At 36.1% G+C, this 24,460-nt stretch overlaps 1 protein-coding gene and 1 long non-coding RNA gene across 3 annotated transcripts in view; one reads left to right on the top strand and one right to left on the bottom strand.

The window, feature by feature from the left end:
* Positions 1–24,460, bottom strand: part of LOC145972594 (uncharacterized) — a 162,365-nt gene that overhangs the window by 88,098 nt on the left and 49,807 nt on the right. The gene's annotated exons all lie outside the window — the stretch shown is intronic.
* Positions 1,356–22,698, top strand: LOC145967545 (uncharacterized). Its single transcript, XM_083092541.1, is given in 6 exon segments — positions 1,356–1,653; positions 1,757–1,931; positions 17,660–17,743; positions 17,745–17,934; positions 19,112–19,390; positions 19,640–22,698. Coding segments are annotated over 6 exon segments (1,422 nt in total). The 3' UTR covers positions 20,036–22,698.

Here is a 24,460-nt window from a genome sequence, read left to right as displayed (position 1 = left end):
CACTTTATGCAATACTGCTATAATTCAATCGATAAGATTGAAATCGATCATCTAATCGCGAGTGTATCTTATCGATGACGTATCAACGCGACTCTTTGCTTCTCTCTCATCCTTAGCAACAGAATAAAAATATCATACACGTCTCGCGCGATATCTTCCGACCGGATGTTATTTGCAAAATTTTACAAAATAATATGATCGGAATGTGAAACCTACTTTTATATAATTAATTTGAAACTATGAATAATTTTAACAATAACGTCTCGCGTCTGGCGATATCTTGATCAAAATACAACATATACAGGTTTTATTATAAACTGCGTGCATCAGATTTATGTGTGAAATATTTTAATCTCAACATGATCAAATTATCTTGTTTGAATAATGAGAGAGAAAGACAGAGGGATGTAAAGTTAAATATAAACACCGACTAGACAGACTGTATATTAAGCATTTTAGCAGACATATATACGTAACAAGTCTTAGTCATCAATTTTGTGTCAAGAATATACACCTTCTTCGCGAACACTGATTTATGAGCCATGTGTCCGACACAGAAACTTACTTTCCACATATATGGATGCGGTTATTTTCCTAAATGACTACATCTTCATTTGATTAACGTTAGGTGACAATGCCTTCGACAAATTCAAAACAATATTATTCGATAAATGAAGATTTTGATATTATCAAAAATTTTATGCGATTGCAACAAGATTTTTAAGTAATTCAGATGCAATTATTTAATCATTTTGACATTTCAATTTTTAACTTATGTTTTATTTGTACAATCAATTGTAATCAATGCATTTTGCTGAAAAATCATGCCTCGAGATTATTTATCTTCGTTTGAATCGTCTATGTATATTGTAGCTAATTATTTTGATGCTTGATTAAAATTAACATCTCTTACATAAGATAATTCCTTAAAAATGTGCGCTGTAGCTGTCCATTATATGATACAATTTTTAGTAATTGCCTCGAAATATCTATCTCATGGGCCGCAAAACTATCGATGAATCTAATAATGTTTCGTTCGTGCAATGAAATCGTGGCCCGCGGGGGTCCAATGCATAGCTCGTCGGTACAGTATGTCTCCCCACGCGGAGATCGCGCAACAAGGGTGGCGTGCGTGCAGGTGGGAGGACAGGGAGGACGTACTGACAAGCCGAGGACTATGGTGGGACTACGGAAGGGGGCTGGAGGCAGTGGCAAGAGGGAGAGAGGTGGAACCGAGTGCCGGTGAGCGTGCGAGAGCGAGAGAACGAGGTGAATAGTGAGTCCGTGAGCTCGAGTGAGTAACTGGAAGTCGCAACCGGGGGACCCACTCAGTCACCACGAGATCGGCAAGCCGAATGGTCTACCGCGCCGGTGGTTCTTCTGGAGAGTTTGCAAAGAGTCACTGGGAGCTCCAGCAGGGGAATTCTAGATTAGACGCACACTGTCCCGCGAATGTCAACGGGCAGGACCATCCGCAGCTACCAGGATCTTACCGTGACGCAGGTGAACAGCCGATCGCGTTGCGTCAATTGCATCCTGACAGAAAACAAGCCGATCGAGTACGAAAATTATCTCGCGGAAACTCTGACAATGTGGAGATTTCTAGTGCGCTGTTATGTCACTTTGACATCCATCTGACGCACAATAACTTCGGTGCATCTCTCGCGATCTCGACTCCTGGGTGTCCCGAAGATTCCGATATCTTCGCGTGACAGTTTGTCGCCCGGCGACGGTGGACGATAACGAACAATAACAGCATCATTTTCGGAGCAATTCCAATCACCGATTCGCGGAGGAATCGCGAGTGCGCAAGTGGATGCGAGCGGAATCAATCATCCGGAGCAGCCGAGGACTTTCCTGCAGGAGGACGAGGAAGAGATGATCTTCGATCTGCTGGTGGCCGGAGCCTTCGCCCTCGCCACACTAAGGCGGTGTGTGTACATTGTTGAATTCTATCCACTTTCTCTAATGCGCATATATATATTTTGCTTTCGCATCGTCTCGCGGAGATGAGATATTGGCCGCGCGCAAACATTTGCCAACAACAGACGAAAACATTTCGCGGATATTACACTGCGTTGGCGCGTGTCGTTCCTCCTCGCCGGCATACATTATAGCGTTACTTCGCTTCTGGCATTGACGTCTCCGCGAGATCGCATCGCGCAGGAGAATGAAAATCGCTACGCATTTCTGTCACGGCAAGTTCGCAGAACTAAATGAAAGAAAACGATCGTAAGACCGACGACGAGTTTTACTGAAACATGTATAATGATGCAATGACACGTGAAGAATCCGCGACGTTTAAGATACCGTTTTTCTTAATTCGCTCGATGCGCTGTTTTTATCGTCTTTATCGATTGCGCTCAACAGGGGTTAGTGATCTGGAGAAGGTTGGGAAAGAAAAAGATAATCGAACCGCGTTTTATAGCGAGCACAGAAAACAATTAAGCGCGAACGCGTATCTATAATTTGCCTTATTAACATGTAGTTATTTAAATTTGCGACATATATAGTTTTCCATTCGCTTTGCATTCGCATGCTTTTCTATAACTATAATAAAAAATGCATGTCTTTTCGGAATCTTTCTTGAATTGATTCTGAAGAAATGTTCAACACGTTATAAATATATTGTTTTTTCGCTTCATTCAGCATTAGTTTTGTTAGAAAATATTTATCTTAATCATTCTTTCCATAATGCTTAAAGGAAAAAAATACAAGATTTTTCTTTATATTATTACGCTTGATAATTGTTAATTATATACGTTTCAGTAATTTAGTTAAATATGTGCAAGTTCTTAATTTCATTCATCTATTAAAATCCATCTATCGTCAACAGCAGCTCTTAATTAAAATTTGTGTTAATTATATTTATACGAGGTATTAAAAACCTCGTGATATTATTAACATTATTAATTATTATAAGAAATCTGATCTATATATTTTTAATATCATTCAAAGATATGCATAATTTTCACAGATAATTTCTGTGCCATATAAATTTACAATAAATTTTCAATAAATATAAAACAAAATACTTTACATTGCATATTAATTAATGTTAGCAATACAAATAATTTTGTTTGCTTTCAAATTACAATCTTAAAAAGAGTAGATAAATATGAAAATATTTCTGAAAAAAAATAAAAATTAGTTGACAGCAATTGTACATGAATTTTTGTAGTAATCCAATCTAAAGCTTAAGCGATGAATACGTTTAAGCTTTATTTTCTTGCGATAACAATGCAAACATTTCTCACATAAGCCGAAAGATTAATAGTGTCATTGTTTGCGGAAATGATATAACATTCGTGCAACATATATTTTATTTTATTCGTAATCATAATATATATGATGTTCATTCTCAGAAAATGTTTATATATTAATATTTATTTATTTTTATATTATTTATTTATAATTAATAAGAAATTCTGTTTTTATTAATTATCTTTTTATATCAATTATTTTGACTTTGCATTTATGATTTCATACGCGGTTAAAAAATTCTTGTTTCGCTAATTAATGACTAAGCATTGAAATGAGTCAGTACATGAGATTAAGTTGCCAGTGTGTTTATTTGGCTTCAGTCAGTCCAGGGCTCAAGAAAATAGATATCAATAGTTTAATTCATCTATGACTTTTATCTATATCATTAGCATATTTAGTATATTAATATTTTTTAAGCTGTCTGATAAGTGAATTTTTATTACAAGAATGTAATGCAAAATTTTATATATGATACAATATAATACTGCTGATATATCGATTATAATTAAACATTTTTATATGTTTAATTGATGATATAAATGTGATATAGATTTTCCACTTATACAAAAGCGAAATTGAGCGAATAATAAATTAATTGTTTATTTCATTTGGCATAAATATATTTGTTGATAAAAGTTCCAAGAATTTACATCATTGGTTACTTCAATTATATATTTTTAACTTTACCTCTTGATACACATTGATATTAACCGCAATGAATAATTTATATTCAGTCATATCTATTTATTTCTATTTTCTACGGATTAAAAGCGGTTCTCCCAACCGCGATAGCCCGTTGTTCCGCGTCACTGCCACCTCCGAACTAGTCTTACTCATTGCTATCTATTTAATCTCTCATATTTATTTAGAGAGTTCCAATTCACCATAAATAATTGTTTAAATTAATTCGCAATTAATTTCCTATACATAATCAACCATACGTTTCAACAATAACTTGTAATGTATAACTGAAGTTAAAAGTAGAATTTACTACTACATTCATATCGATCAGCGTATATGGGATAAGAAAAATATGAGTAAATGATTTCTATTATTTTTAAATCATTTAAGATTCAAATATCGTTGCTAAATAATTTCAATAGTATTTAGAGACATTGATCTGAAGTACAAATAATAGTATACAAATCCTTAATGGAATCATATTCTTACACAATAAAACTTCGAAGGGTGATTCTAACTCCGGAACGACAAATTTAAATTCGTCACCGAAAGCTGTCTGTTCTCCACCTCCGCGTTCCCCACCATCCTGTAGAAGGTATAGCCGCCGATAGAGACGCGCGTCGTGTTGATACGAGACACACACGGACTGTTTGCTCGGGTACCATCGCGGACCCCTTTTTTTCATGTAGACTCCGCGGACTCGAGTCACAACACTAGTAAAGTTACAAAAGCCGAAGGCAAACAGATCCGGGGACGGGCCTTAACCGGTTTATTAAACACTCGTGCGCGCCCCGGAGGTGGTCCCCATCGTTGCTGAAAGTGACGACGATGCGGACCAGCGGACGAGGACGATGTCGAGCGGCGTCGACGCCACTTGGTCGTCTTCCGGAGTCCAGGTCTGTACGTCGCGCGTCTTTCATACGGTACCCCCCTCGCAGAAAGGAAATTGACTACTTTCGTACGTACGCGGGACAAAAGCAATTCCTTAGAGGTGGGAAAGAACGAAGGAGGAGTCAAACAACTCTCAGGCAAACCTTTCTTTTTTTTGTCAGGTCGAACCGAGCCGCCGACTTTAAATTCTGGCAATTCCATGATTTCTATTTTGAAAACTTTCTGCTCTCATAGTCATTAAGATGTATTAATTCCATCGACTTCATTGTTTTCTTCATTTCGATCGCTGATGACGCGGAAATGATTGATGCAATTTTTGGTTACCATCTAAATAATTATTATTTCCTGAATGATATATAATATTTTGTTTTTATTTTAAACCAATATTTTTTGCGGCATCCTATACAATACGAAGTTTTGACACGAGTTACATCGTGAAATTTTTGTACGTCCCTTAGTGTCACCCGAGTGACTTACGTCCTGCAACGGAAATAAAAGAAAAGTAAGGTCCCGAGAGCGACTTGGACGCGTACTGGGTTGTGGTTTTGGGTTCAGCAGGGTTCACTGGACATATTATGGGACAGACGAGCACTCCAGCGTGAAATGAAAATATTATGCCAGCGCTCAGACCGCGCGTGACACATCGAAGAATTACTATATGCATATAAAAGTCGAAGATTCACCGTATATCTCGCAATGGAATGATTTTTCTGCCGTGAATTGTCTTTTACGAAAAGATCACGCTGACTTTCAGTTAATTGACGCCTGCTATTAAGATCCGATCTTAGATAGAAATCAAACAATAGAGTAATATTTCTCTCTATAACATTAGATGTTGATTTAACATCTTGATTTATAACCTTGGTCTTCCTTTATTTCTCCATTAAGATTAAATAGTAATGATTGTATCGATTAAAATTTTGCAAGTTTCTACTAAGTTTCTACTAGAGTATTTAAATTATATAAAAAGAAAAAGAAAAAAAGAGAGAGAAAATAGCTAGATTTTTGCTATTTATTATATTATTTCTAATTTTCAATTTCCAATTATATTTGGTTTTTGAAATTAGATTAAGATTGATTTAGAATTCTTTTAATTATAATATAAAATAAGCATTACCTATGAGATAGCAGCTAGCTTGCATTTAATGATGGGATACCATGTCAACGATGAAGCATCGAATGATCTGGCTAAGGCCTCGGGGTTACTTTTTGTGGCAATTTGTTAATCGTACTTAGTTACAACTGAAGAAGCGACACTAAACATGGCAAGCAAAGACGCGAAAAGAAAAAGAGAGACAAGGAAAGACAGTTTACGAATAAATCAAGCCGAAAATAAAACTTTAGTTTTTTGATAGACTAATTCTCTTGTTCGATTGCTATCTGCTAATTAGATTCGATTTCGTTCTCAGACTTTGGTGCACGATATATCATACGCGAAATTACGATTCTAGAACGAGATCTCTTATTTATGATTTGTAAATAATTCGCGCGATTAAATCGATCACGAAGGGAAAGTTTTACGAATGTCCCAATAACACTTTCATACGACGTTTCTGATTTCTTGTACATACGTTTATTTGCGCTGATTCGTACAATGTCACAAAAAACATGGGAATGTATTTTCTTGTTCCAAAAAAGAGCCTGAGAAAAAAAGTGCACGTAGAGACATTTCGCGCGGCAAACATTAAAGTGGACGATTATATATTGCGATGTGAGCGCGGAAGAAATAATACTTAATAAGTCTAATTATCGACAAATAATGCGTATGTTAGTCGAAAGCCTAATGCATTGAAGTAAAAATTCATATATCTAACTTTATGTGCAGCAGAACTAATTATGCACATGATATAATAAAATGCAAAGGATATCCTTGAGTCGTCTTTGTTGATAAGATAAAAAATACGCACGTAAAATATTTCTTCGTCTATCTTGCAATATTAAGTACATTATCAAATATCCAATGTTTGCATAAATATCTACGGCATAGAAAGGATGATAAGTAAAATCATTCATGATAGTAGATTTTAAAAACATGATGATTTAACTACACTATTTGTTCATTTGACGTCGTAATCTGCTTTTACCTACCATTTAAGATTCATGGATAGATTTATTACAATCGTAATGAAAATTTCCGACAATTAATTCAATTCATTTCATTCAAAGGAAGTAATGTTTCTTACATTGTAATTTAAGATTGTTCGCGGTTTCGTTATTCATAAAGAGTCGCTAATTACTTGGATTTACGAGCGCATAAGTATCGGCAGCTCTTCTGCATTTAAGGCGCGTCGGCGGATCATTCTCGTTGCTTTTTCAAGGTGACTCCTCTGTCTTAATATATCCTGCGGCATTTTCTTAACATCTTTTTACGCTTCATTTTATCGACATTTTTAAAAGATTACATTAGGCGGGATCAGTTTTTACTTGATTGCCGCGTTTGACCGATCGTTTAAATAACGACGATTTTAATTTAACGATATTATAGTAAATCATATACTAACCGATTGCTTAATAACCAGCTTGAAGCCGGTCGATGCTTAATAACGAATCCTAACATCCCAAATTGGATAACGTGCGCTCCATATTCTTCGTGAAATTTTTTAAACCTGATCCCAGCCACACACAGTCGAACACGTACGAGCGCACGTTCTACATGTTTGATCAACTCTCAATTATTGACATTAACAGACTATTATGTTGACCGCACACTTTTGCTCGTCCGCGCAGATTTAGAAGTTCGCAACGCGAGCGGTACAGAAGTGAGGCAATGTTTAAATTACACGCTGCATAGTGAGCTGAGCTTTACGAGGCTCCACCGCAAACTCTTCTACTCCACCTACGATTGCAATTACGGAGCCCGAAGCTTGCCGTTGGCACGCCGCAATAATGTGCTCACTTCCGCAGCTATGCACGACACGTAGAAATTATAACGCGTATCTTTCATTCTTTGAAACAGTCATCTTGAGAGGAAGACTTTAATGCGCCGACCGCGTTGTAGAAGTAGAGCGTACTAAAGTGGGTGTATATGGCTGCAATATCAAACCGTGTTTTATTTCCAATTCAATTATTTCCGCATGTTTCAATTGTAGAATCCATTACGTTCGAACGTGGGCGCTTGATATAAAATAAAATATCAACTTGCCTTACATGTAAGATCCGGGCATTTATCGTTCTTTCATTCCATATCAGACTTAAAAATTTCGATTTTAATACTTCAGTACTTTCTCGCAATCGAAAAAATAAGCTAATTAGTTGTACAAATACGACGAGAGTCGTTGTACATATTAGTTTTTCGCCATGTCTGATCAATTGCGAAAAACCTACTAACATAAGCGATAGTCGAAGACAGATCCTCGTTTGCAATCTCTTACCACCTGACATCACTCATCGTGCGACTGATTGCTATTCTCTACCTTGAGATCGCGCGCGCAATGAGCAATGAGTGTTCATTCATGTCGGTACGCATTGAGTCGAACGGGATGAATGCGCTTGCCATGACGTAGCCGAAGATACACGACGATTGATCCAAGCTGAGCAAAAACAGCGTTCTTTGCTTGGAGAACACCGGGTGTGAATTCACCAATACTTCGATCTGCGATCGACTAGTTTATTATTCCAGGCGAGGGATACTTTGATTGTTCCGATGTCATGATACTTAAAACGCTGTTGTGGGTGGAAGGGTGAAGAAAACACGCGATGAAATGTGACAAGGGACCGATTCAGCATTGTATATACAGGATAGGCGAAAGTCTCGATGCCTTAGGCAGCGATACTCTTCGACCAGTTTGGAGCCGAGAATTTTTCTTAATAGAGAGAGAGAGAGATCTTTGATTTGTTTTCATAATGTCATCTTCCTTCTCACAAGTAAAATTACATAATTTCAAATAATATCGAATAAAGTGATCAAATTTTTGATAGCTTTCAAAGTCAGACAAGTTGTCATGTCTATCCGCAAATGGGTTAATCCGACATATTTAGTTACGTGTTTAATTCGTTTTTGACAACCCGTCTCGACCATTTGTCATCTCGGAAAAAACGAACTGGATATGTTAGCATCTGGACTTTTCGACTAAAACCTATCAACGCAACAAGTTTCGTAACTGACTACGCTGTCGCGTCGTTAAAAGGAGACAATACGAATAAGCCCCGCCGGCAGTGCGTAGGCAGCAATAGTCTGCGAATCGGCAAAAAAATTCATTTCGCGGACGCTTCGTAAAATCGGTTACGTATCGAACGGGCCTCGCGTATTCCGCGCAAATGTCGTGGGTGGCGAGCGGGGCCGGATTCGTGCCTGACCACCGACAACTTTGATTCACTGCGATTGTGTTGGGAGCCGGTTCAATGATCGGCGCGACGCGACCACGAGCCTGTATACGAGAAGGCACACGCAAAACACACGTACGATGAGCGTCGCAATTCACTAGTCGGTCGAACGAGTCACGTGCATCACGGCTTTACACACTGGCATCACGTGCTCGCGGTTCGCTCAATCGCGCTCCTACTTATTTAATGCTACGGCTCCGACGCTGATTGACCAGAGCGGCGAATTTTGCTCTTCTCGGGTACACATGAGACGGAATTACCATCAGACATGAAAGGGGTTAATCTCTGTTCTATTGTATATCTAATAATGCAGCGCAGTCTGCTTGTCCCTTATACAATAGTTTCATGGATTAGCTAAATGCAAAGATTGAGATATGTATTACGGAGATATTACTTTCTCCATTGTTCGCAATACACGATTATTTTTTACGCGACATGTTGATGAAATTTACCGCGTATTATCGTTGTATCATTAATCTCGCGTATATTAAAGAGAAGTCAAACGACGACAGTCGAAGTGATATATAATACGATATATCACTCGTGGTATATTAAGATCTGAGAATATATTTGTTGTCGATATAACGAATGTCTGGTCAGTCGGGTGCGCGATGACAGAATCTACCATCTTTACGATCTGAGGTCGAGGCCGTTATCGGCGTGTCTCACTAGGCAGGAAAATCGTAAAGGGCCCAAAGGGTCGACGAAAGGGCGTGGTATACACGTACCTAGTTCCATCTGAAGGCCCGGATGACGTCTCTGTATATTCACGGTACGCGAGATCATCGTAAAGGGCCTCTATAGATCGCGGCGTGAGAGTTCGATTTTATGTCCGTCCCGGTCCGAGACCGCCCGTCGTTAGTCACACACGATGGTCTTTGCTTTCTTTAACGCACACGGCACACGTGCTGTACGCACGTGTTTTTATAATCCCGACGGTCTCGTTTTGCGACAAAACACTGTCATCTTGATTTCGCATTCGCGTATACTTGCCGTTATCAAAGTCATCATTCTCAAAGTCGACGGTTAGGCAAACCGAAGAGAAAACACGGAGGTGCAAAACTCGGACCGCGCATTGTGTGAATGCATCCCGTCGCTCGTAAAAGATACATCACAGAATCGACTACGCGACAAATGGCGAATTACTCTCGGCTGCGACGAGACCAAACGACCAGTTTCTTACCCATTGTGTGCACCCTTCCTACGAATCTAATGGATAAACGGAAGTTTGAAGACTGCGCTTTAAGATGCTTCCTTATATGTTGCCATGTTATTTAAATAGATACATAAATGCATGAATTGTTATTTGAAATATACTGATCTGTCAATAGTACTTTGCATGTAAATATTTAATGTGCAAATAATTAAACCTAACATGAAGGCGAGATAGATGATAATGTTAAAAAAAGAAACAATTGCAATTTAAATTATATACGTTTTTCGATGTCTATTTTTTTTAAATTGCATCTGACAATGAGCATGATCTACAAATCGATAAAAGTATATACTGAAATGGATAACGTATGCCATTAATTAATTATTAATTAAATATGAAAATACTTTATGGCATTATAGTATTTGCATTGAAATGATTATATCGATTAAGCTAATAGATCTTATTATTATTAATGTTTCCTGTGTATTAATTTATTAATAAATAGCTTCTCTTCTATAAAAGCGTGGAAAGTTATAGCATTAGAATAATACCTTTTAGAGAATATAACAATAAAGATAAAACTCATGTAATACATCATAATTACTCAGTAATCTGTAAAATTCAAGGCAAAAGTTCCAATTGAAAATTTTTCATTTAAACATATAATATAAAAGATTCCTTCTTTTTCTTTCTTCCTTTAAAATAGATTATCTACCTTTTCCATTGTTTACTTAATTTTATAGTTTATTTAAATATTTGGCCTTTAAAACTTTATGTTAAAATTTTCTTAAAGAAATATTTGATTCTAAATATTTTTATTCATCATGATTATTGCTCTTTTATAAATTGTTGCTAAAAAAAAATTAATTTTGTCAAAAAATCTTATTAAAAATGAAGTTGGAAGTTCTGGAATATATTGTACATGATATCGAGAATAATTCTATATAATATCGTAATTATCATCTTCTCAGGCATCAATGGTCCGAAATAATAACGTGATTATATACTTACAACGCGATTTCTTCCTACCGCGAGATCCTCCTACCGTCTCAGTTAACAATATAATTCAGCGTAAACTTTCTCTTTCACGTATGTGCTACAAACCATGTCAAGCGGGATTAGTATGATTTATCTTCATATATAAATGCATATCGATCTAACGAAACATAACGCACTGCGTCGCAAACATGATAAGATAATTAATTCGATTGGCAAACTTCCTTCTGTTCCAGAAACAAAAAAAAAACATACGTCTAATTTTGATACGACTATACGATAAGATTAGAAAGATTTAACGAAACTTTTTCCTATCTCATTTTTTTATATAGATTTGTGAAAAATGTATCTTAATTCGAATATTTTAATCTTGAGATAAATTGTGTATAAATTAATATCATATATATACTCTATTGCGTCTCTATATCAGTGTGTCAGATTAGATCGTCGTATTCTCTTACATCTTATCAGAGAAAATATTCAGAGATTAAACAAGACATCGCGGTGTAAAATGCGCATATTATCCTTTACCTGCAGGGAATTAACGCATAAACAGTCATTTAACGGCATGTATTCAGTTCCCTTTGATGCCAGATGACTTACGTAATCCTTGTCATCGAAAGGATTCGAAAGAAGGGGAAAAGATTGAGAGGAAAAAAGAGATAGAGAAAGAGAGAGCAAGGGAAAGGGAAGAAAAGAGATACCACAACCCATCGCTATCATTCGATTAACGTATGGTACAATCAGCCTTCGCGGGCGCTTTCTTACGCACGCGTGCACACGCGTGTGCGGTCTATCGCCAGCCAGAGAATCGAGATAACGTAATCGACGATGACATTGAACGCCGTATGGTAACCGACCGCGTGCATTCCTGCGCTTCTCCTCCTCCTCGTCTTTCCTACGTTACGGAACGTCGTTTGAGATCGATTCTTGCACCGATGCCAACGGTAGGTTGTCACCTCTGGATATAAACGACGGGTGACGTCAGTGTGATGACATCAGTGATCCATATCGTCGTAACACTGAGGCGCCTCGCTCGCGTATTACAGACGTTTTACGACGCGTCAACGTAGAGACACCTTTGATAATTCGATGCGTCGGCGACGCTCAGCAGGTAGACTGGAGAAGAAGATGCGAAAGAGAACGGGGGCTAGGGTCCGAGGTAGAAAACAAAAGGAGCAAAGAGACGAGGCGAATTGCGGCGAGGGAGAGGAGGGTGAAGGATGGAGATTGACGCGCAACTCTGGCGAGCTTAAAACCCTTCAGCGGCATTTTATGGATGGGGTCGCCCTCTCCCTCCGAGACTATCCCCGATACGTGCGTGGTAGTCCGGCCAGACAAAATGCAAATCTGCGCCCCGCTAATCTGCCCGGTGCATCCGTAAGGTCGGGACCCATTGGCGGAGACTGCGGACTCTCGCGCGGATAGTCTCGAGTTTTCCCGCGTACCTCGTAAATCAAAGTCGCCCGCAGAAATGATTGCGGCCGGCTCGGGGGAGAAAGTCGGGGATATTGTACGCCTAGCGTGCCTTCGTCGCGCTGCCTGATTCATATTCAAGAGCTGAATACGCGAGAAGCTGCGGTTCGCGGAGAGAAAAACCGGTCTAAGCGGAGATTAAAAGGCGCCTTTTGAGACAATGCGCCAGGCTTGTGTCATGTCGCGAATGATTCCATCATTCGTCCGTGAAAACGACACAAATGCCAGCTCTCCGCGTTAATTACTTTTACATGCTTATTTATTGAATCTCATAATTAACGTAATTAGCACGTGTTTATCGCTACGATCAATAGCACGATACGCGTTGACTCGCAATCAGTCCCGCTCCTTTGCCGCCTGAATCGTTTCTTATTTCTCTCGTCGACTTTTTAATCATCGCTCGATTCAGAACGCGAGCGAGGGAGAAACCCGACGCCTCTGTAGACTGCTCTCAACGATCCCCGATGCGCATATCGTATCAAATGTTGCGAGCTACGTATAATCTGTCTTTTCTATGGTACTCGCCGTGCGTTCACCCATGGTGCCATATTCTCACTGTAGATTCAATTAGAGTGATGCTTCTTTCTTTCTCTCTCTCTCTCTCTCTCTCTCTCTCTCTCTCTCTCTCTCTCTCTCGGCATGTAAACATTACTTATACACAAGCGCGAATACGTGCGGCTGAGAAGAAATATAGAAGGAGACGCGGCTACGCGTCCCACATACCTCTACGAGTGACGTTGCATGAACGAAAGGCGCACGTTTGTCATGATAAAGGCGTATGACATTCGCTGAATGACGCTTTGCACTACGGTATCTCTAAGATATCCATCAAGATGCGTCATCGCTAATGATTTCTTAGGAAACTTTTTTAAAGTACCACTTTATCATCTCTAATCTAGTTTCTCATAGCTTCGCTCCTGAACTGAAAACTGCATCGAAAATCTCTTTAAACGTTTTCTTCGGTAGTATTTACTACTCCAATATTTCGGAGCAATCGATGAAGATTATCACGCGTATATTTATTCTTATACTACTTTGATCTTTCCGCAAAATGAGACACTTCTCTGTAACCGTGCATGCAATGACAGGCGCATATTGCGAGATTCTCTATTCTCTTTACCCTTTTCTCTCATCGCATACTTATCTCCGTACACTTTTTAACGCACGTCGGCGCTCTCGCTCTCCGATTGCGATACGCAATCCGCGAAGCCGGGCCCGAATGGCTCGTATCGGGCACCTCGCTCCCACACTCGTCCGAACAACGATGAATACTGCGCTATATCTCCCGATACACCTCACACTTGAGGTGCGCTCCCTTACCTGTGTGCGCGCGCGCTCTTTCGCTCCTTTTCTCCTTACCTTTCGTCCTCCGTTGGTCGGACCAAAGAGTGGCGAAGGTGGAGGCTAATCACCACGCAATCACCGCTCCCGGTACGGCCGGGACTCCGACCCGTTCCCAGAAAGCAGCAACCGCCTTTTGCCGCCCTGGGGCATTCACCACCGCGGTACCGATGCTGCAAAACCAACAATCTTCGTCCTGTGTGCCGCGGAAAAAAAGAGCATCGCTCTCTCCCCGTTTCCCGCCCTCTTTTCGCCAAATCACCGGAGGGCCGACCGATCGTCCGACTACTGGCATCCGGGGAATCCATCGCGGGGAATAGCCGCGATTCCACCTTGGCGGAGGCTATCGAGGGACGAGGAAGGCATGCATTAAATCCGCGGAGGCAACTACCCCGTGTCGACACGACGCTGCCCGGAATGCGAATGGTTGAAAAGAAGTATATTTTGGGATAATTTCACCGTATGAATGATGGACGTTTTGTTCTGAAACGTGTTTTGAATCGATTATCGTGCGTAATGAGAGTGTACAGTAAGAACAGGATGAGGCGCCTGCTCGAATAATTGCACGTGATGAAATCCTATAGAGGAATAACGCGGTTATTGCGTGCGATTTAGTGGCCCATAGGTAGATCGCGATTACAGGGATATTATGCCAGAAAATAATGCATTGCTCTTTTTACGGAGCATAACTTTATTTTCGCGATGCATTAATTTTATACTTATTGTAATCTATATTGCCAACTATTTCGAGAGCTTATTTAGACAATTCTATTAATCATTTCTAGAAATAATTAATAATAATTTTTGAAAAGCTAAAACTTATAAACATAACAATTGTTTAATCGTAACTTTTAGATTTAGTTTTGATTAATTACATATATCTCGTTTGTGACACATCTAACTCTTAAGAATATATCTTGGATGTACTGCGCTAAAGCGAAATTAAATCGTAGCCTGTCAAAAATAATTAATTTGGCAGAAAGAGATACTTTGTAGCTGTCCACCCTCAGATACGAGATTAATACACGCAAGAAATCCGTAACTGCTAAGTAAGAACGTAAATTGATATAGTTGGGAGTGATGGTCGTTAGAAGTGCATATATATAGTATTAGGTGCACCTTTAGCGCACGCCCACGCGATGTATGTAGCCGACAGGATGCTTGAAAGTGCTTGGGGCGATTCCGCAAGAAAAGGCGCGAGTTTACGATAAGATACACAACCGTACAACTAGCTTCCTACGATGTTTTGCTAACGGACTAATCGAGTTACGCGTGTAAATTAATTTAATACATCGTATGTGTACAAACTTGCGAAATAATTACATTCATAAATTTAAACATTCTCGTTACATTGATTATTATAAAATATTGGCAAATATTAATTAACACAACTGTCAAATTAAATTCATTAAAAAAGGTAATTGCAACTACTATATACAGAGATTTTTTCATGTTTTTTTATTTTGGAACAAAATATTAAGATATTTTGTTAAAGTCTAGTTCATATAAATCTAACATATCTTTATCATTTTTATTATTTTTTTAAATTTTCAAATGATGAAAATGAAAAAATCTGTGCGATATTATCCCAAATCATCGTCAATTATTAAGAATAGACACATGATACACGTGAGCCGCACGATAATTGTGCCATGCACAGTTCACGCACGTTAGTTCACGCGTGACCGACGTGCGAATTGTACGAACTATCCTATCGAATTGCCATCATGCCTCGTATCTGAGGGCGCATATCGTCACTTCGAATGGATTTACACGATGATTTTCTGCGGGCACGCACGAACTATCAACGCGCGTTAATTGCCCACGCAACGATCCATAAAATCTTTGTCGGTCTTTACAACGACTTACTATAGCATCCATGTTAGATTTCGCGGGTGCTTAATGTTATTGATCGAAAATAGATCCAATACGATGCGTTTACGTGATGCTAAGTATTATACGAAACCAATTTCATTCGAAGCTTAATAACGTGTGGGAACAAAAAATATGGTATTTTTTCTTCGAGTTCTTCTTTTCCTCTCTTGTAACAGATTGTAAATTAATTCTTCTCCTTTTTCAACTCCTCCTTTTTTTAATTCTTTTCTCGTCTTGAAATTTATGAAATTTTACAATAATTAAAAGTTTTGGAGTATAACTACAATTGATATAAGCAAAAACGCTAATGGAAATAAGTAACAAATTAGTTCGAGTAAAAATGCAAATTATTTAGTATCGTATACGTTTCAATCATCTTCCAGTACCAGAATTCATTATTGTCAATCTATAATAAAGTAACGCAATATATAATCAAATTAAACGAAACATGACAAGAACTTAAAATAGGAATATAAAAATCATAAATAAATAAAGTATACAAATGATAAATAAAGTATAAAAATGATAATTAACTCCTGCCCATTTGCATACTCAAAATCTCCGAGAATGAAAAGAACGAATCTCTTCATAGATATCGTGAGGAAGAAGAAGGCATGTCTGATGCATGCATATATCTGAACTATCTTCAACATTTTTTTGAATATGCACTTACGGAGGAGGAGGAAATAAAAAAAGAAAATAAAAAGGATCAGGATAAAAAGCTATCAATGTAAAGCTATCGCAAATCCCGTCTCGAAATGCAATTGTCAAACAATGCCAGTTATTATAAAAGATACTGTAATCGAATGTATGATAATACATAAATAACAAAAATGAGAAATTTAATCTGTCATTATCGTACATTGTTTTCTCTTGTTATCAACATAGTACTAGCGTGAATTACGTGCGAAAAAATTCGAAAAACTCTATTCCATAGTAAATTTGCAGCATGTCAAATTATGAGAAAAATTGTGAGCTACGACGTTTAATTGTATAAATCTTGATTCTCCGATTTGCAATCCATTTCCTATTGCGGGGGCGACAATTGGTCGCTGTTAAGTTGACGCGTAGGTGAGATGATAGATACCTACGTATTCATATAGGTATGCCGAGTGTGAAAGTCGGAAGGATCTCCATCCTTCCCTTTCTCTCTTCACGCTCGTTTGTTACTCTTGCATGCAAAATAGCGCGCGACCTTTTTCAATCCGTTGATCCGTTGGACTTTATTGGCTTTAGCGAATTATCTTACAATCGATTAAATGTGTGAACTTTCATAAATATAAATATTACACTGTGATGTATACCAAGTTACATATTTATTGCAACTTAGGCCAATATCTCAATGCTAACAATTAACCATTGACTTAACAATAATAAAAATTATGCAATCATCTGAGAACAGAATATTTTTAAATTAAAATACAATATCAATATTTTTATATAAAAATATATATAAAACACACAAATAGAGAAAAAAAGAAATATTAAATTAGTGGAAAAGTTTTATATTTTAATTTTTATTTTATATATTTTAATATTAAAATTAATGTCAGAAAACGAAAAAAAGCTTTCCCATCAATTTAATAGTTTGAGTAATTTTAGTTTTACTGTGTCTTCTAACATTTCTCTGACAAAAGTTGCTATTTTCGATTACAGATTCGGTGGCACAAATAATTGCTTTCTTCTTCATCCTGCACTTGGAGTTGAACTCGGTTTCAGGAATCTGCGAGCAACCTATTCCTGTAGAGTGTAATACTACGGATGTGATACCCTGGATACGACCTTGCGGTATTGTGCTGACGACCGAGACGGCAATTCGGCAGCAGCAGCAGCCGCAGCAGCGGCACAGCGTTCACAGATCCTTGAAGAAAGTGCGAATGAAGATGCGCATCGCACATTACTCCTACATGTGTTTCAAAAAGGAGAGGCAGGTGAGAGATCCGCAGGTGAAAGACACGAGAGAGCGCTCCACGACGCGACCGCGATTCCGCAATTAATTGCATCGCGGCGTCGGGGTAAAATCGCGTGGGCAGTCGCTCGAGGGGGACTCGCACGTGCTCACAATGCAACGTCTCCGGTGTGCACAATCCTACTTTCCGTCGGCAATTTGCATTGGTTACGCTGTGTGCCACGCACATCCAGCATAATTACTTTTTCTTCTAAAGTCCCGCGCTGTATTTCTGACATCATTTATATTTGTTGACAAATTGCTTACATCGTGTTACAACGCATTCGATAAAAACGTGTGTGTCGCTAATATTATTAAATATATTTGTAATCGTTCTTTAATGAATTCCATAGAAATACATTTATATAACAAATTTTACTTATTTATAACATGTCGTTGTCGAGATGGTAGATTTTATTGTCTACTAGAGAGCGTACGGGTTTATTTGCAGCTTGGATAGAATAGTATATATTTTATTTTTCGACTTTTGAAACTTAGGATATGCATGATTGCATTCCGAGACAGATTTATGACATCGTAATTTCTATACTACCGTATAGTGCATAATATTAAGTCAGTATAAATATTTAGATTTGACGTGATATTCAATATCGCGGGATTAATATCAGAATCAAGGATTACTTATGTCACATCGGATATCTATTAAATAATTCATAAATGTAAAATAATTGTAATTTATTGAATTTATAAAATATAACGACATCATAGTTATGCAAAAATATAATCTGCACAAGTTATAAATTATATACTTTACGACAAAATCACGCATAAATAAATTATGCGTTTATAATATAATTATAAATAATCGATAAAATCTTTCTATATTGAAGTTTACAAATTTGAAGAAACTAATTACATTAATAGATATCCGGTATGATGTAATTAAAAATCAAATTAATAAGAAAGTGCAATGAGAGGCTCATATGATATAAATCAAAAATACAAAGCAATAAAGGTAAAGAGCCCTAGACACAGATGGAAGTGTGTGAAAGAATTTTTTACTAAATTATTCACACAAAATTCTTTCACACACTTCCACCTTTGTCTAGGGCTCTTTGCTTTTATTGCTTTGTATTTTTAATTAAAAATCATTAGTTTTAATTAAGAATTATTAAATATTATCTCATCTTTCTTTATAGGAACTATTCAAGTATATCATAAATAAGAAAAGAAGGAAGTACAAATTTGATTGGTTGCCCAAGGAGCAGCTCACGTGGTACTGTAAACAAATTCTGTGCTTAGAAAAGGAGAAGAAACCTCAGCATTTTCTTCCATATTTGTACGATAATCTTCAAAAGTTTGCCATTACGTTCCATGAACTTGAAAAATTTCGTCTCGATTCAATCTCCACCGGAGATAATGAGAGCATACACATTCGGGACTGGATGATTGACGTAACATTTAATCAGATCCTTCAGGTAAAGCTATGGCATATTAATCACTCTAATAAGATCTATATCACAAAACTTGTGATATTAATTTGCATTTCCATCGCGCATTAAAATTTCTCCTAAATTAATTGTTTAACAAGCATAAGATTTTATTATTCCAATCATGTATATCGAATTTATTATAAATTTTGTAAATGCGCAATGTCAGGCAATATCGATCTTTTGCGAGTAAAAGTGCAAACATGTAAAATTAACATTTTGTTTGTATAATTGCAGATGCTGTGCGAAGTCGAGAATGCTATGTATAATTTGCAAATCGATCTTCCTCCTCCGAACAATACAACGATAACATCTGAATTAGCTAAAGAAGGCGGTATAAGTCGAATGCTGGTTCAAGACTGGGTAGTGTTAAAAATATACGAGAAATTTTTGAATGATTGGTCATTAGGAATGCGCAACGCTTTAAATGTGACGATACCCAATACTTGCAAAATTAAATCACTCAACGGAACACATACAGACAATTCTGAACAGTGTATTCTTAAGCCTAGAAGACCTAAAAAATGGTTGAAAATGAAAAAAAGGGCCAAAACGATAAAAAAGAAAAATTCACGTGGTCGAAATAGTTCCTCGAATCGAATATTGAGAAGCAGACTAATTAAATTGAACTAATTAAAAGAAATCTGTACACGAAAGAGTATACATAATATTTCGAGACTCTCTAATTTATTATACTATACTATACAACTATTTCGAATCTTTGCATTTGAAAATAGAGAAATTTTAAGCAGCAGGAAGCTAAGATAAGCCTTTATTTTTATACATAGTCATTTTTATATTTTTTTTCGTTTAATCGACAAGATCTGCTGATCGTTTAAAGGCACCGCTCTTTACAGTATCGAACATATACTTATATCATACTAACATAACTTCGATATTTATTCCATCATCGCGATCATTCATTCAGATATATATAGTTTTACTCGTTTAATATTCTGTAAGTTCGTCAATAGAGAAACGTGCCTGATATTGTGTTAAGATTAGATATCTCAACAGCCGTGAAGAACATTTGCTTAATTTGATAAATATCTTTCGAGTAATATCAACAGGTTCTGATTATGGTAATACGAGTATTTTGTCGACAACACGGCGTACTAGAGACCACAGTATTAAGAGATCTACTTCAGAACAGTATTATATATCTAATAATATACACACAGAATATCGACATCGCCGATAACACTGATAAAAATGTTTTGAAACACCCAATGCATATTCTCGAATCGATTAGATTCAGGAAATATTGGTCCAGTAAATTATAGCCGCGGCTAAATGCACTTAAAACTCATAATCATATCTATGCAAAAGGCATATCAAAAGCCCATTTTCATTCTCAGGCACTCGGCTATCCGAAGACAACGAAAAATATATCATGGAAATATGTATTGGAAAAAGAGAGAAAAAGATGGAGGTACAAGAAAAAGAATACAATTTTATGAATGCATTTTGCACGTCCGATCGGCCGTCTTACACATATTTATATCAATATGCTAACATAAATTATGAAGCTTATGATCAAAACGATTTGTTATACGGACACGAGACTCGATTAATTAAATTAAGTTGACGAAAATCTGCTATATGCAGATATCGATAGCATGTGAAGGGATCAACGATGAATTTTTAGGCTGTTCGTGAAACCTATTTATTCTAGCTTTACTTGCATACCTAAGCGAATGGCGAGCTTAATATTGTTTAGCTGTGATATCCCGAGTGTACACGAATGTACAGAGTTCCTACGTTTATATATAGACGGATGTATGTGCACGCATACATATAAATATAACAGTGTCATGTATTGATGCGTACCGAGATATTTAGACGTAGATGATTCTCTCTTTTTTTCCGATGTCTACTGTAGAATCTCGCCTTATCGTGCGAACACATGACAATTTTATCTTTTAGTTAATCCGTTAACTTTAACACATGCGAGAAATTTTAGCGAATCAAAGTTCGAGGATTCTGATTTCTTTTCGATCTCACGATTTCTTTCGTCTCCCTTTAAATCAAATATGATCAAAAGCGGTAATAAAGGATTGTTATGAATTTTGAATGCAGAGAATCATTTGAGCGAGTTGATTTTTCCTGAGCATCAACATGTGTGACAAGATCCTTTATATGATAGGTTAAAATATATATTTATGTCCGATGTTTTTTATATTGAAATTACACTTAAATACGTTAATATTGTAGCGTTACATATAATTTTGTATTACTTATGGATATGTGTCGCGACTCAAATTAAGTATTCGTAGACGTGCACTTATTGTTAAACTCTTAAGTATACATTATGCATTTTATCCAGTATAGATACGTAACATATTTATTCGTTTGTATACTTATACATATAGCGTTCTCTGTTTTATTTATTGTACACCATGTTACCATTGCATATACTATTTATTGTCATTCTTTTACTTGTATGTAATCGTCTCGAATAAACTTCGTATTTTGTATCGAATTGAAGTTTGGATGACGAAGATACCTTAATAATTCACATAATTTAATTCAGCGATATTGTAAAAAATGCTCATATTGCATGAATGTGCAAAAGCGAACATTTGACCGGAAGTACCAGGAGTATATAAAGGATCCCCATTCCTTTTAGTGTTTGGTCATATTTATATAATATATAATACGAAGGAAGGTAATATGTATAAGAATTATTATTTAATTAATTGAATAAATATGATTCTCTTTCTGTCTTTCATGCTGTAAAATAATATTTTAAATAATATTTTAAGCAGTTGATTAAATAACTAATATGTATAACGACGCTAATTTTTTATAACACTATAATATAAATATTTACTTGCAATTTAGATTTATTTTATGTGTGTATTATGCATGCCATGCATATTGCAAGACCGCAATATAATTTTATTACCGTTTTCACATAATGATATATAATTATCTTCTTTTTGTTTATTTTAAGACAGTCAAATTATATTTTAAGGACAACAAAAGTGTAATTATAATAATGAAAACTGTGCTACTATTGTGAATTTCTAATTTCTAAGTAATTATCAAAAGCTTTAAAATCATGTACTAATATATACATATTGTATTAAATTATTACTTTTCTGTAAGTAAAAGTGATCAGGTCAACATCATAGCACAGTTTCATTATTTATAGGAAGATTTCCCAGACGCATCAAATATTGTAATAGGAGTACACGAGAGTGAATAGGTTGTAATCGCTCTTTATTGAACTTTGTATTTGTACGAATTAAATGTATCTAATTTAATTGCGACTACCATATTAATAAATTGCTCATCATGCATAATACATAAAATCGCCAAAATAGCTGTGTCAATATCTCTAAAAAATCTATACTTACTTAAATATATACTCCTGCAATTAATATAATAAATTATAAATATTTAATTTACAACATAAAATTCTCAACAATATGTGATCATTCAGAAAAATTATTTTCTATTATGTTTCTATATATTTACATATATTTTATTATTAAAACGGATACGCTTATTTTTTTTCATTTCGGCTGTAACTTATAATGTTTTATTTAATTTCACCTTCTGCACTATAAGTATTAGCGTTTTAATCTATTTTTTAAAATAATTATATAATTATATTTTTTAAATAATTTTATTACATATATTATCATATAAATAATACAAATATATTTAAAGATATGAATATTATTCTAACAAATTTTGGAAATGTGAACTGCTTTCGATGTAATGCGCTTTTGCTCTCTAAAAGTGAATCAGTGTATTATCACTGTAATCAGTGCTGTACTTATAACTGCTTGTAATCAGTGAATATTTACTGTTTTTCAGTGTATTATCACTGAAAAACAGTAAATACTCACTGATTACAAGCAGTTATAAGTACAGCACTGATTACAGTGATAATACACTGATTCACTTTTAGAGAGTGCGTTTGAATCGGACCGCTATTTGTTTTCCTTCGATCAGGATGTACACTTGAGAAATAATACGTCACGACGCGTCACAACTTGATCCAGCGTGAGAAGATATCTAATCTTAGTTCGGTGAATATACGAACGATCTAATTATAATATCGCCTTTTATGGTGCATCCTTTACGCGTCAACGTACGTTTGAAACGTTACGTCTACTTCATTCAGAAGTTTTTGTCACCATCTTCTTCATGTTTCAACCGGGAAAGAATTGACCTCCTGACGTCAAGATTCCTTGTTTTCCATCGAAACGATCGAAGTTAGATATTAGTTGCATACACACGATAAAAAATATGCAAAAATTATTTTATTTTTATAATTTAATAAAATATATTATCATTTATTTAGTAAAAAGATGTGTAGCAACTTAGCACTTTTTTAATTAATTTTTTATGCTTCTTATATCTTCGTAATAAATTTATAATTTTGGAATAATGTAGAAGAAATGCACCATGTAATAAAAATAGAAATTTTCTATATAAGTATTTAAAAATTATATATTTAATTTATTATATATAAATTAAATTTTTCAGAATTATATCTAAAGAAGTAGAGAGAGAGAAATAACTTGACGTCAGGAAATCATAACAAATAGGCGCTGAAAAAAGTCGATGCTTTTTATTATAAGTATTTTTCAATCTCATTCTTCTCTCTCGATTTCAAGCTAGCGCAAATATTAAGCTTTGAATAAAAATAATTGTTTTAAGTATAAAGAAAAAGAGAGAAATGGCGATTACGAATTTCTAGCGATTTATTTGACCACATTTGACTTTCCTATTTGATTCACAATGCAAACATAATGGTGTTTGCGTCTGAATAGCGCGTGTGGCATCCGAAAGATTTCTGACGGAATTTGCGTACTTCCGATGCAAACGTCATGCGATGCAGACGTCATAAATGCGTGACGATAGGTACCGTTCATGTTTCGAGGAAAATCGGAACATCTATATCTATGTAGGCGAGATCCGCGAAGCATAAGCAATGAATATTATTACTGTCTAAGCATGCGCGTCACTTAGATCAATTTGAATAGCCATGTACTGATCAATGTAAATTCATTAATTAAAACAAACATATTCATATGATAA

Source organism: Camponotus vicinus, unplaced genomic scaffold, assembly GCF_025532165.1.
Source record: "Camponotus vicinus isolate PSW18456_S1 unplaced genomic scaffold, iyCamVici1.0 SCAF_1, whole genome shotgun sequence".
In the NCBI taxonomy this organism is placed as follows: domain Eukaryota; kingdom Metazoa; phylum Arthropoda; class Insecta; order Hymenoptera; family Formicidae; genus Camponotus; species Camponotus vicinus.
The sequence above is the reverse complement of the archived record's forward strand: the minus strand, read 5'-3'. Positions and strand labels throughout refer to the sequence as shown.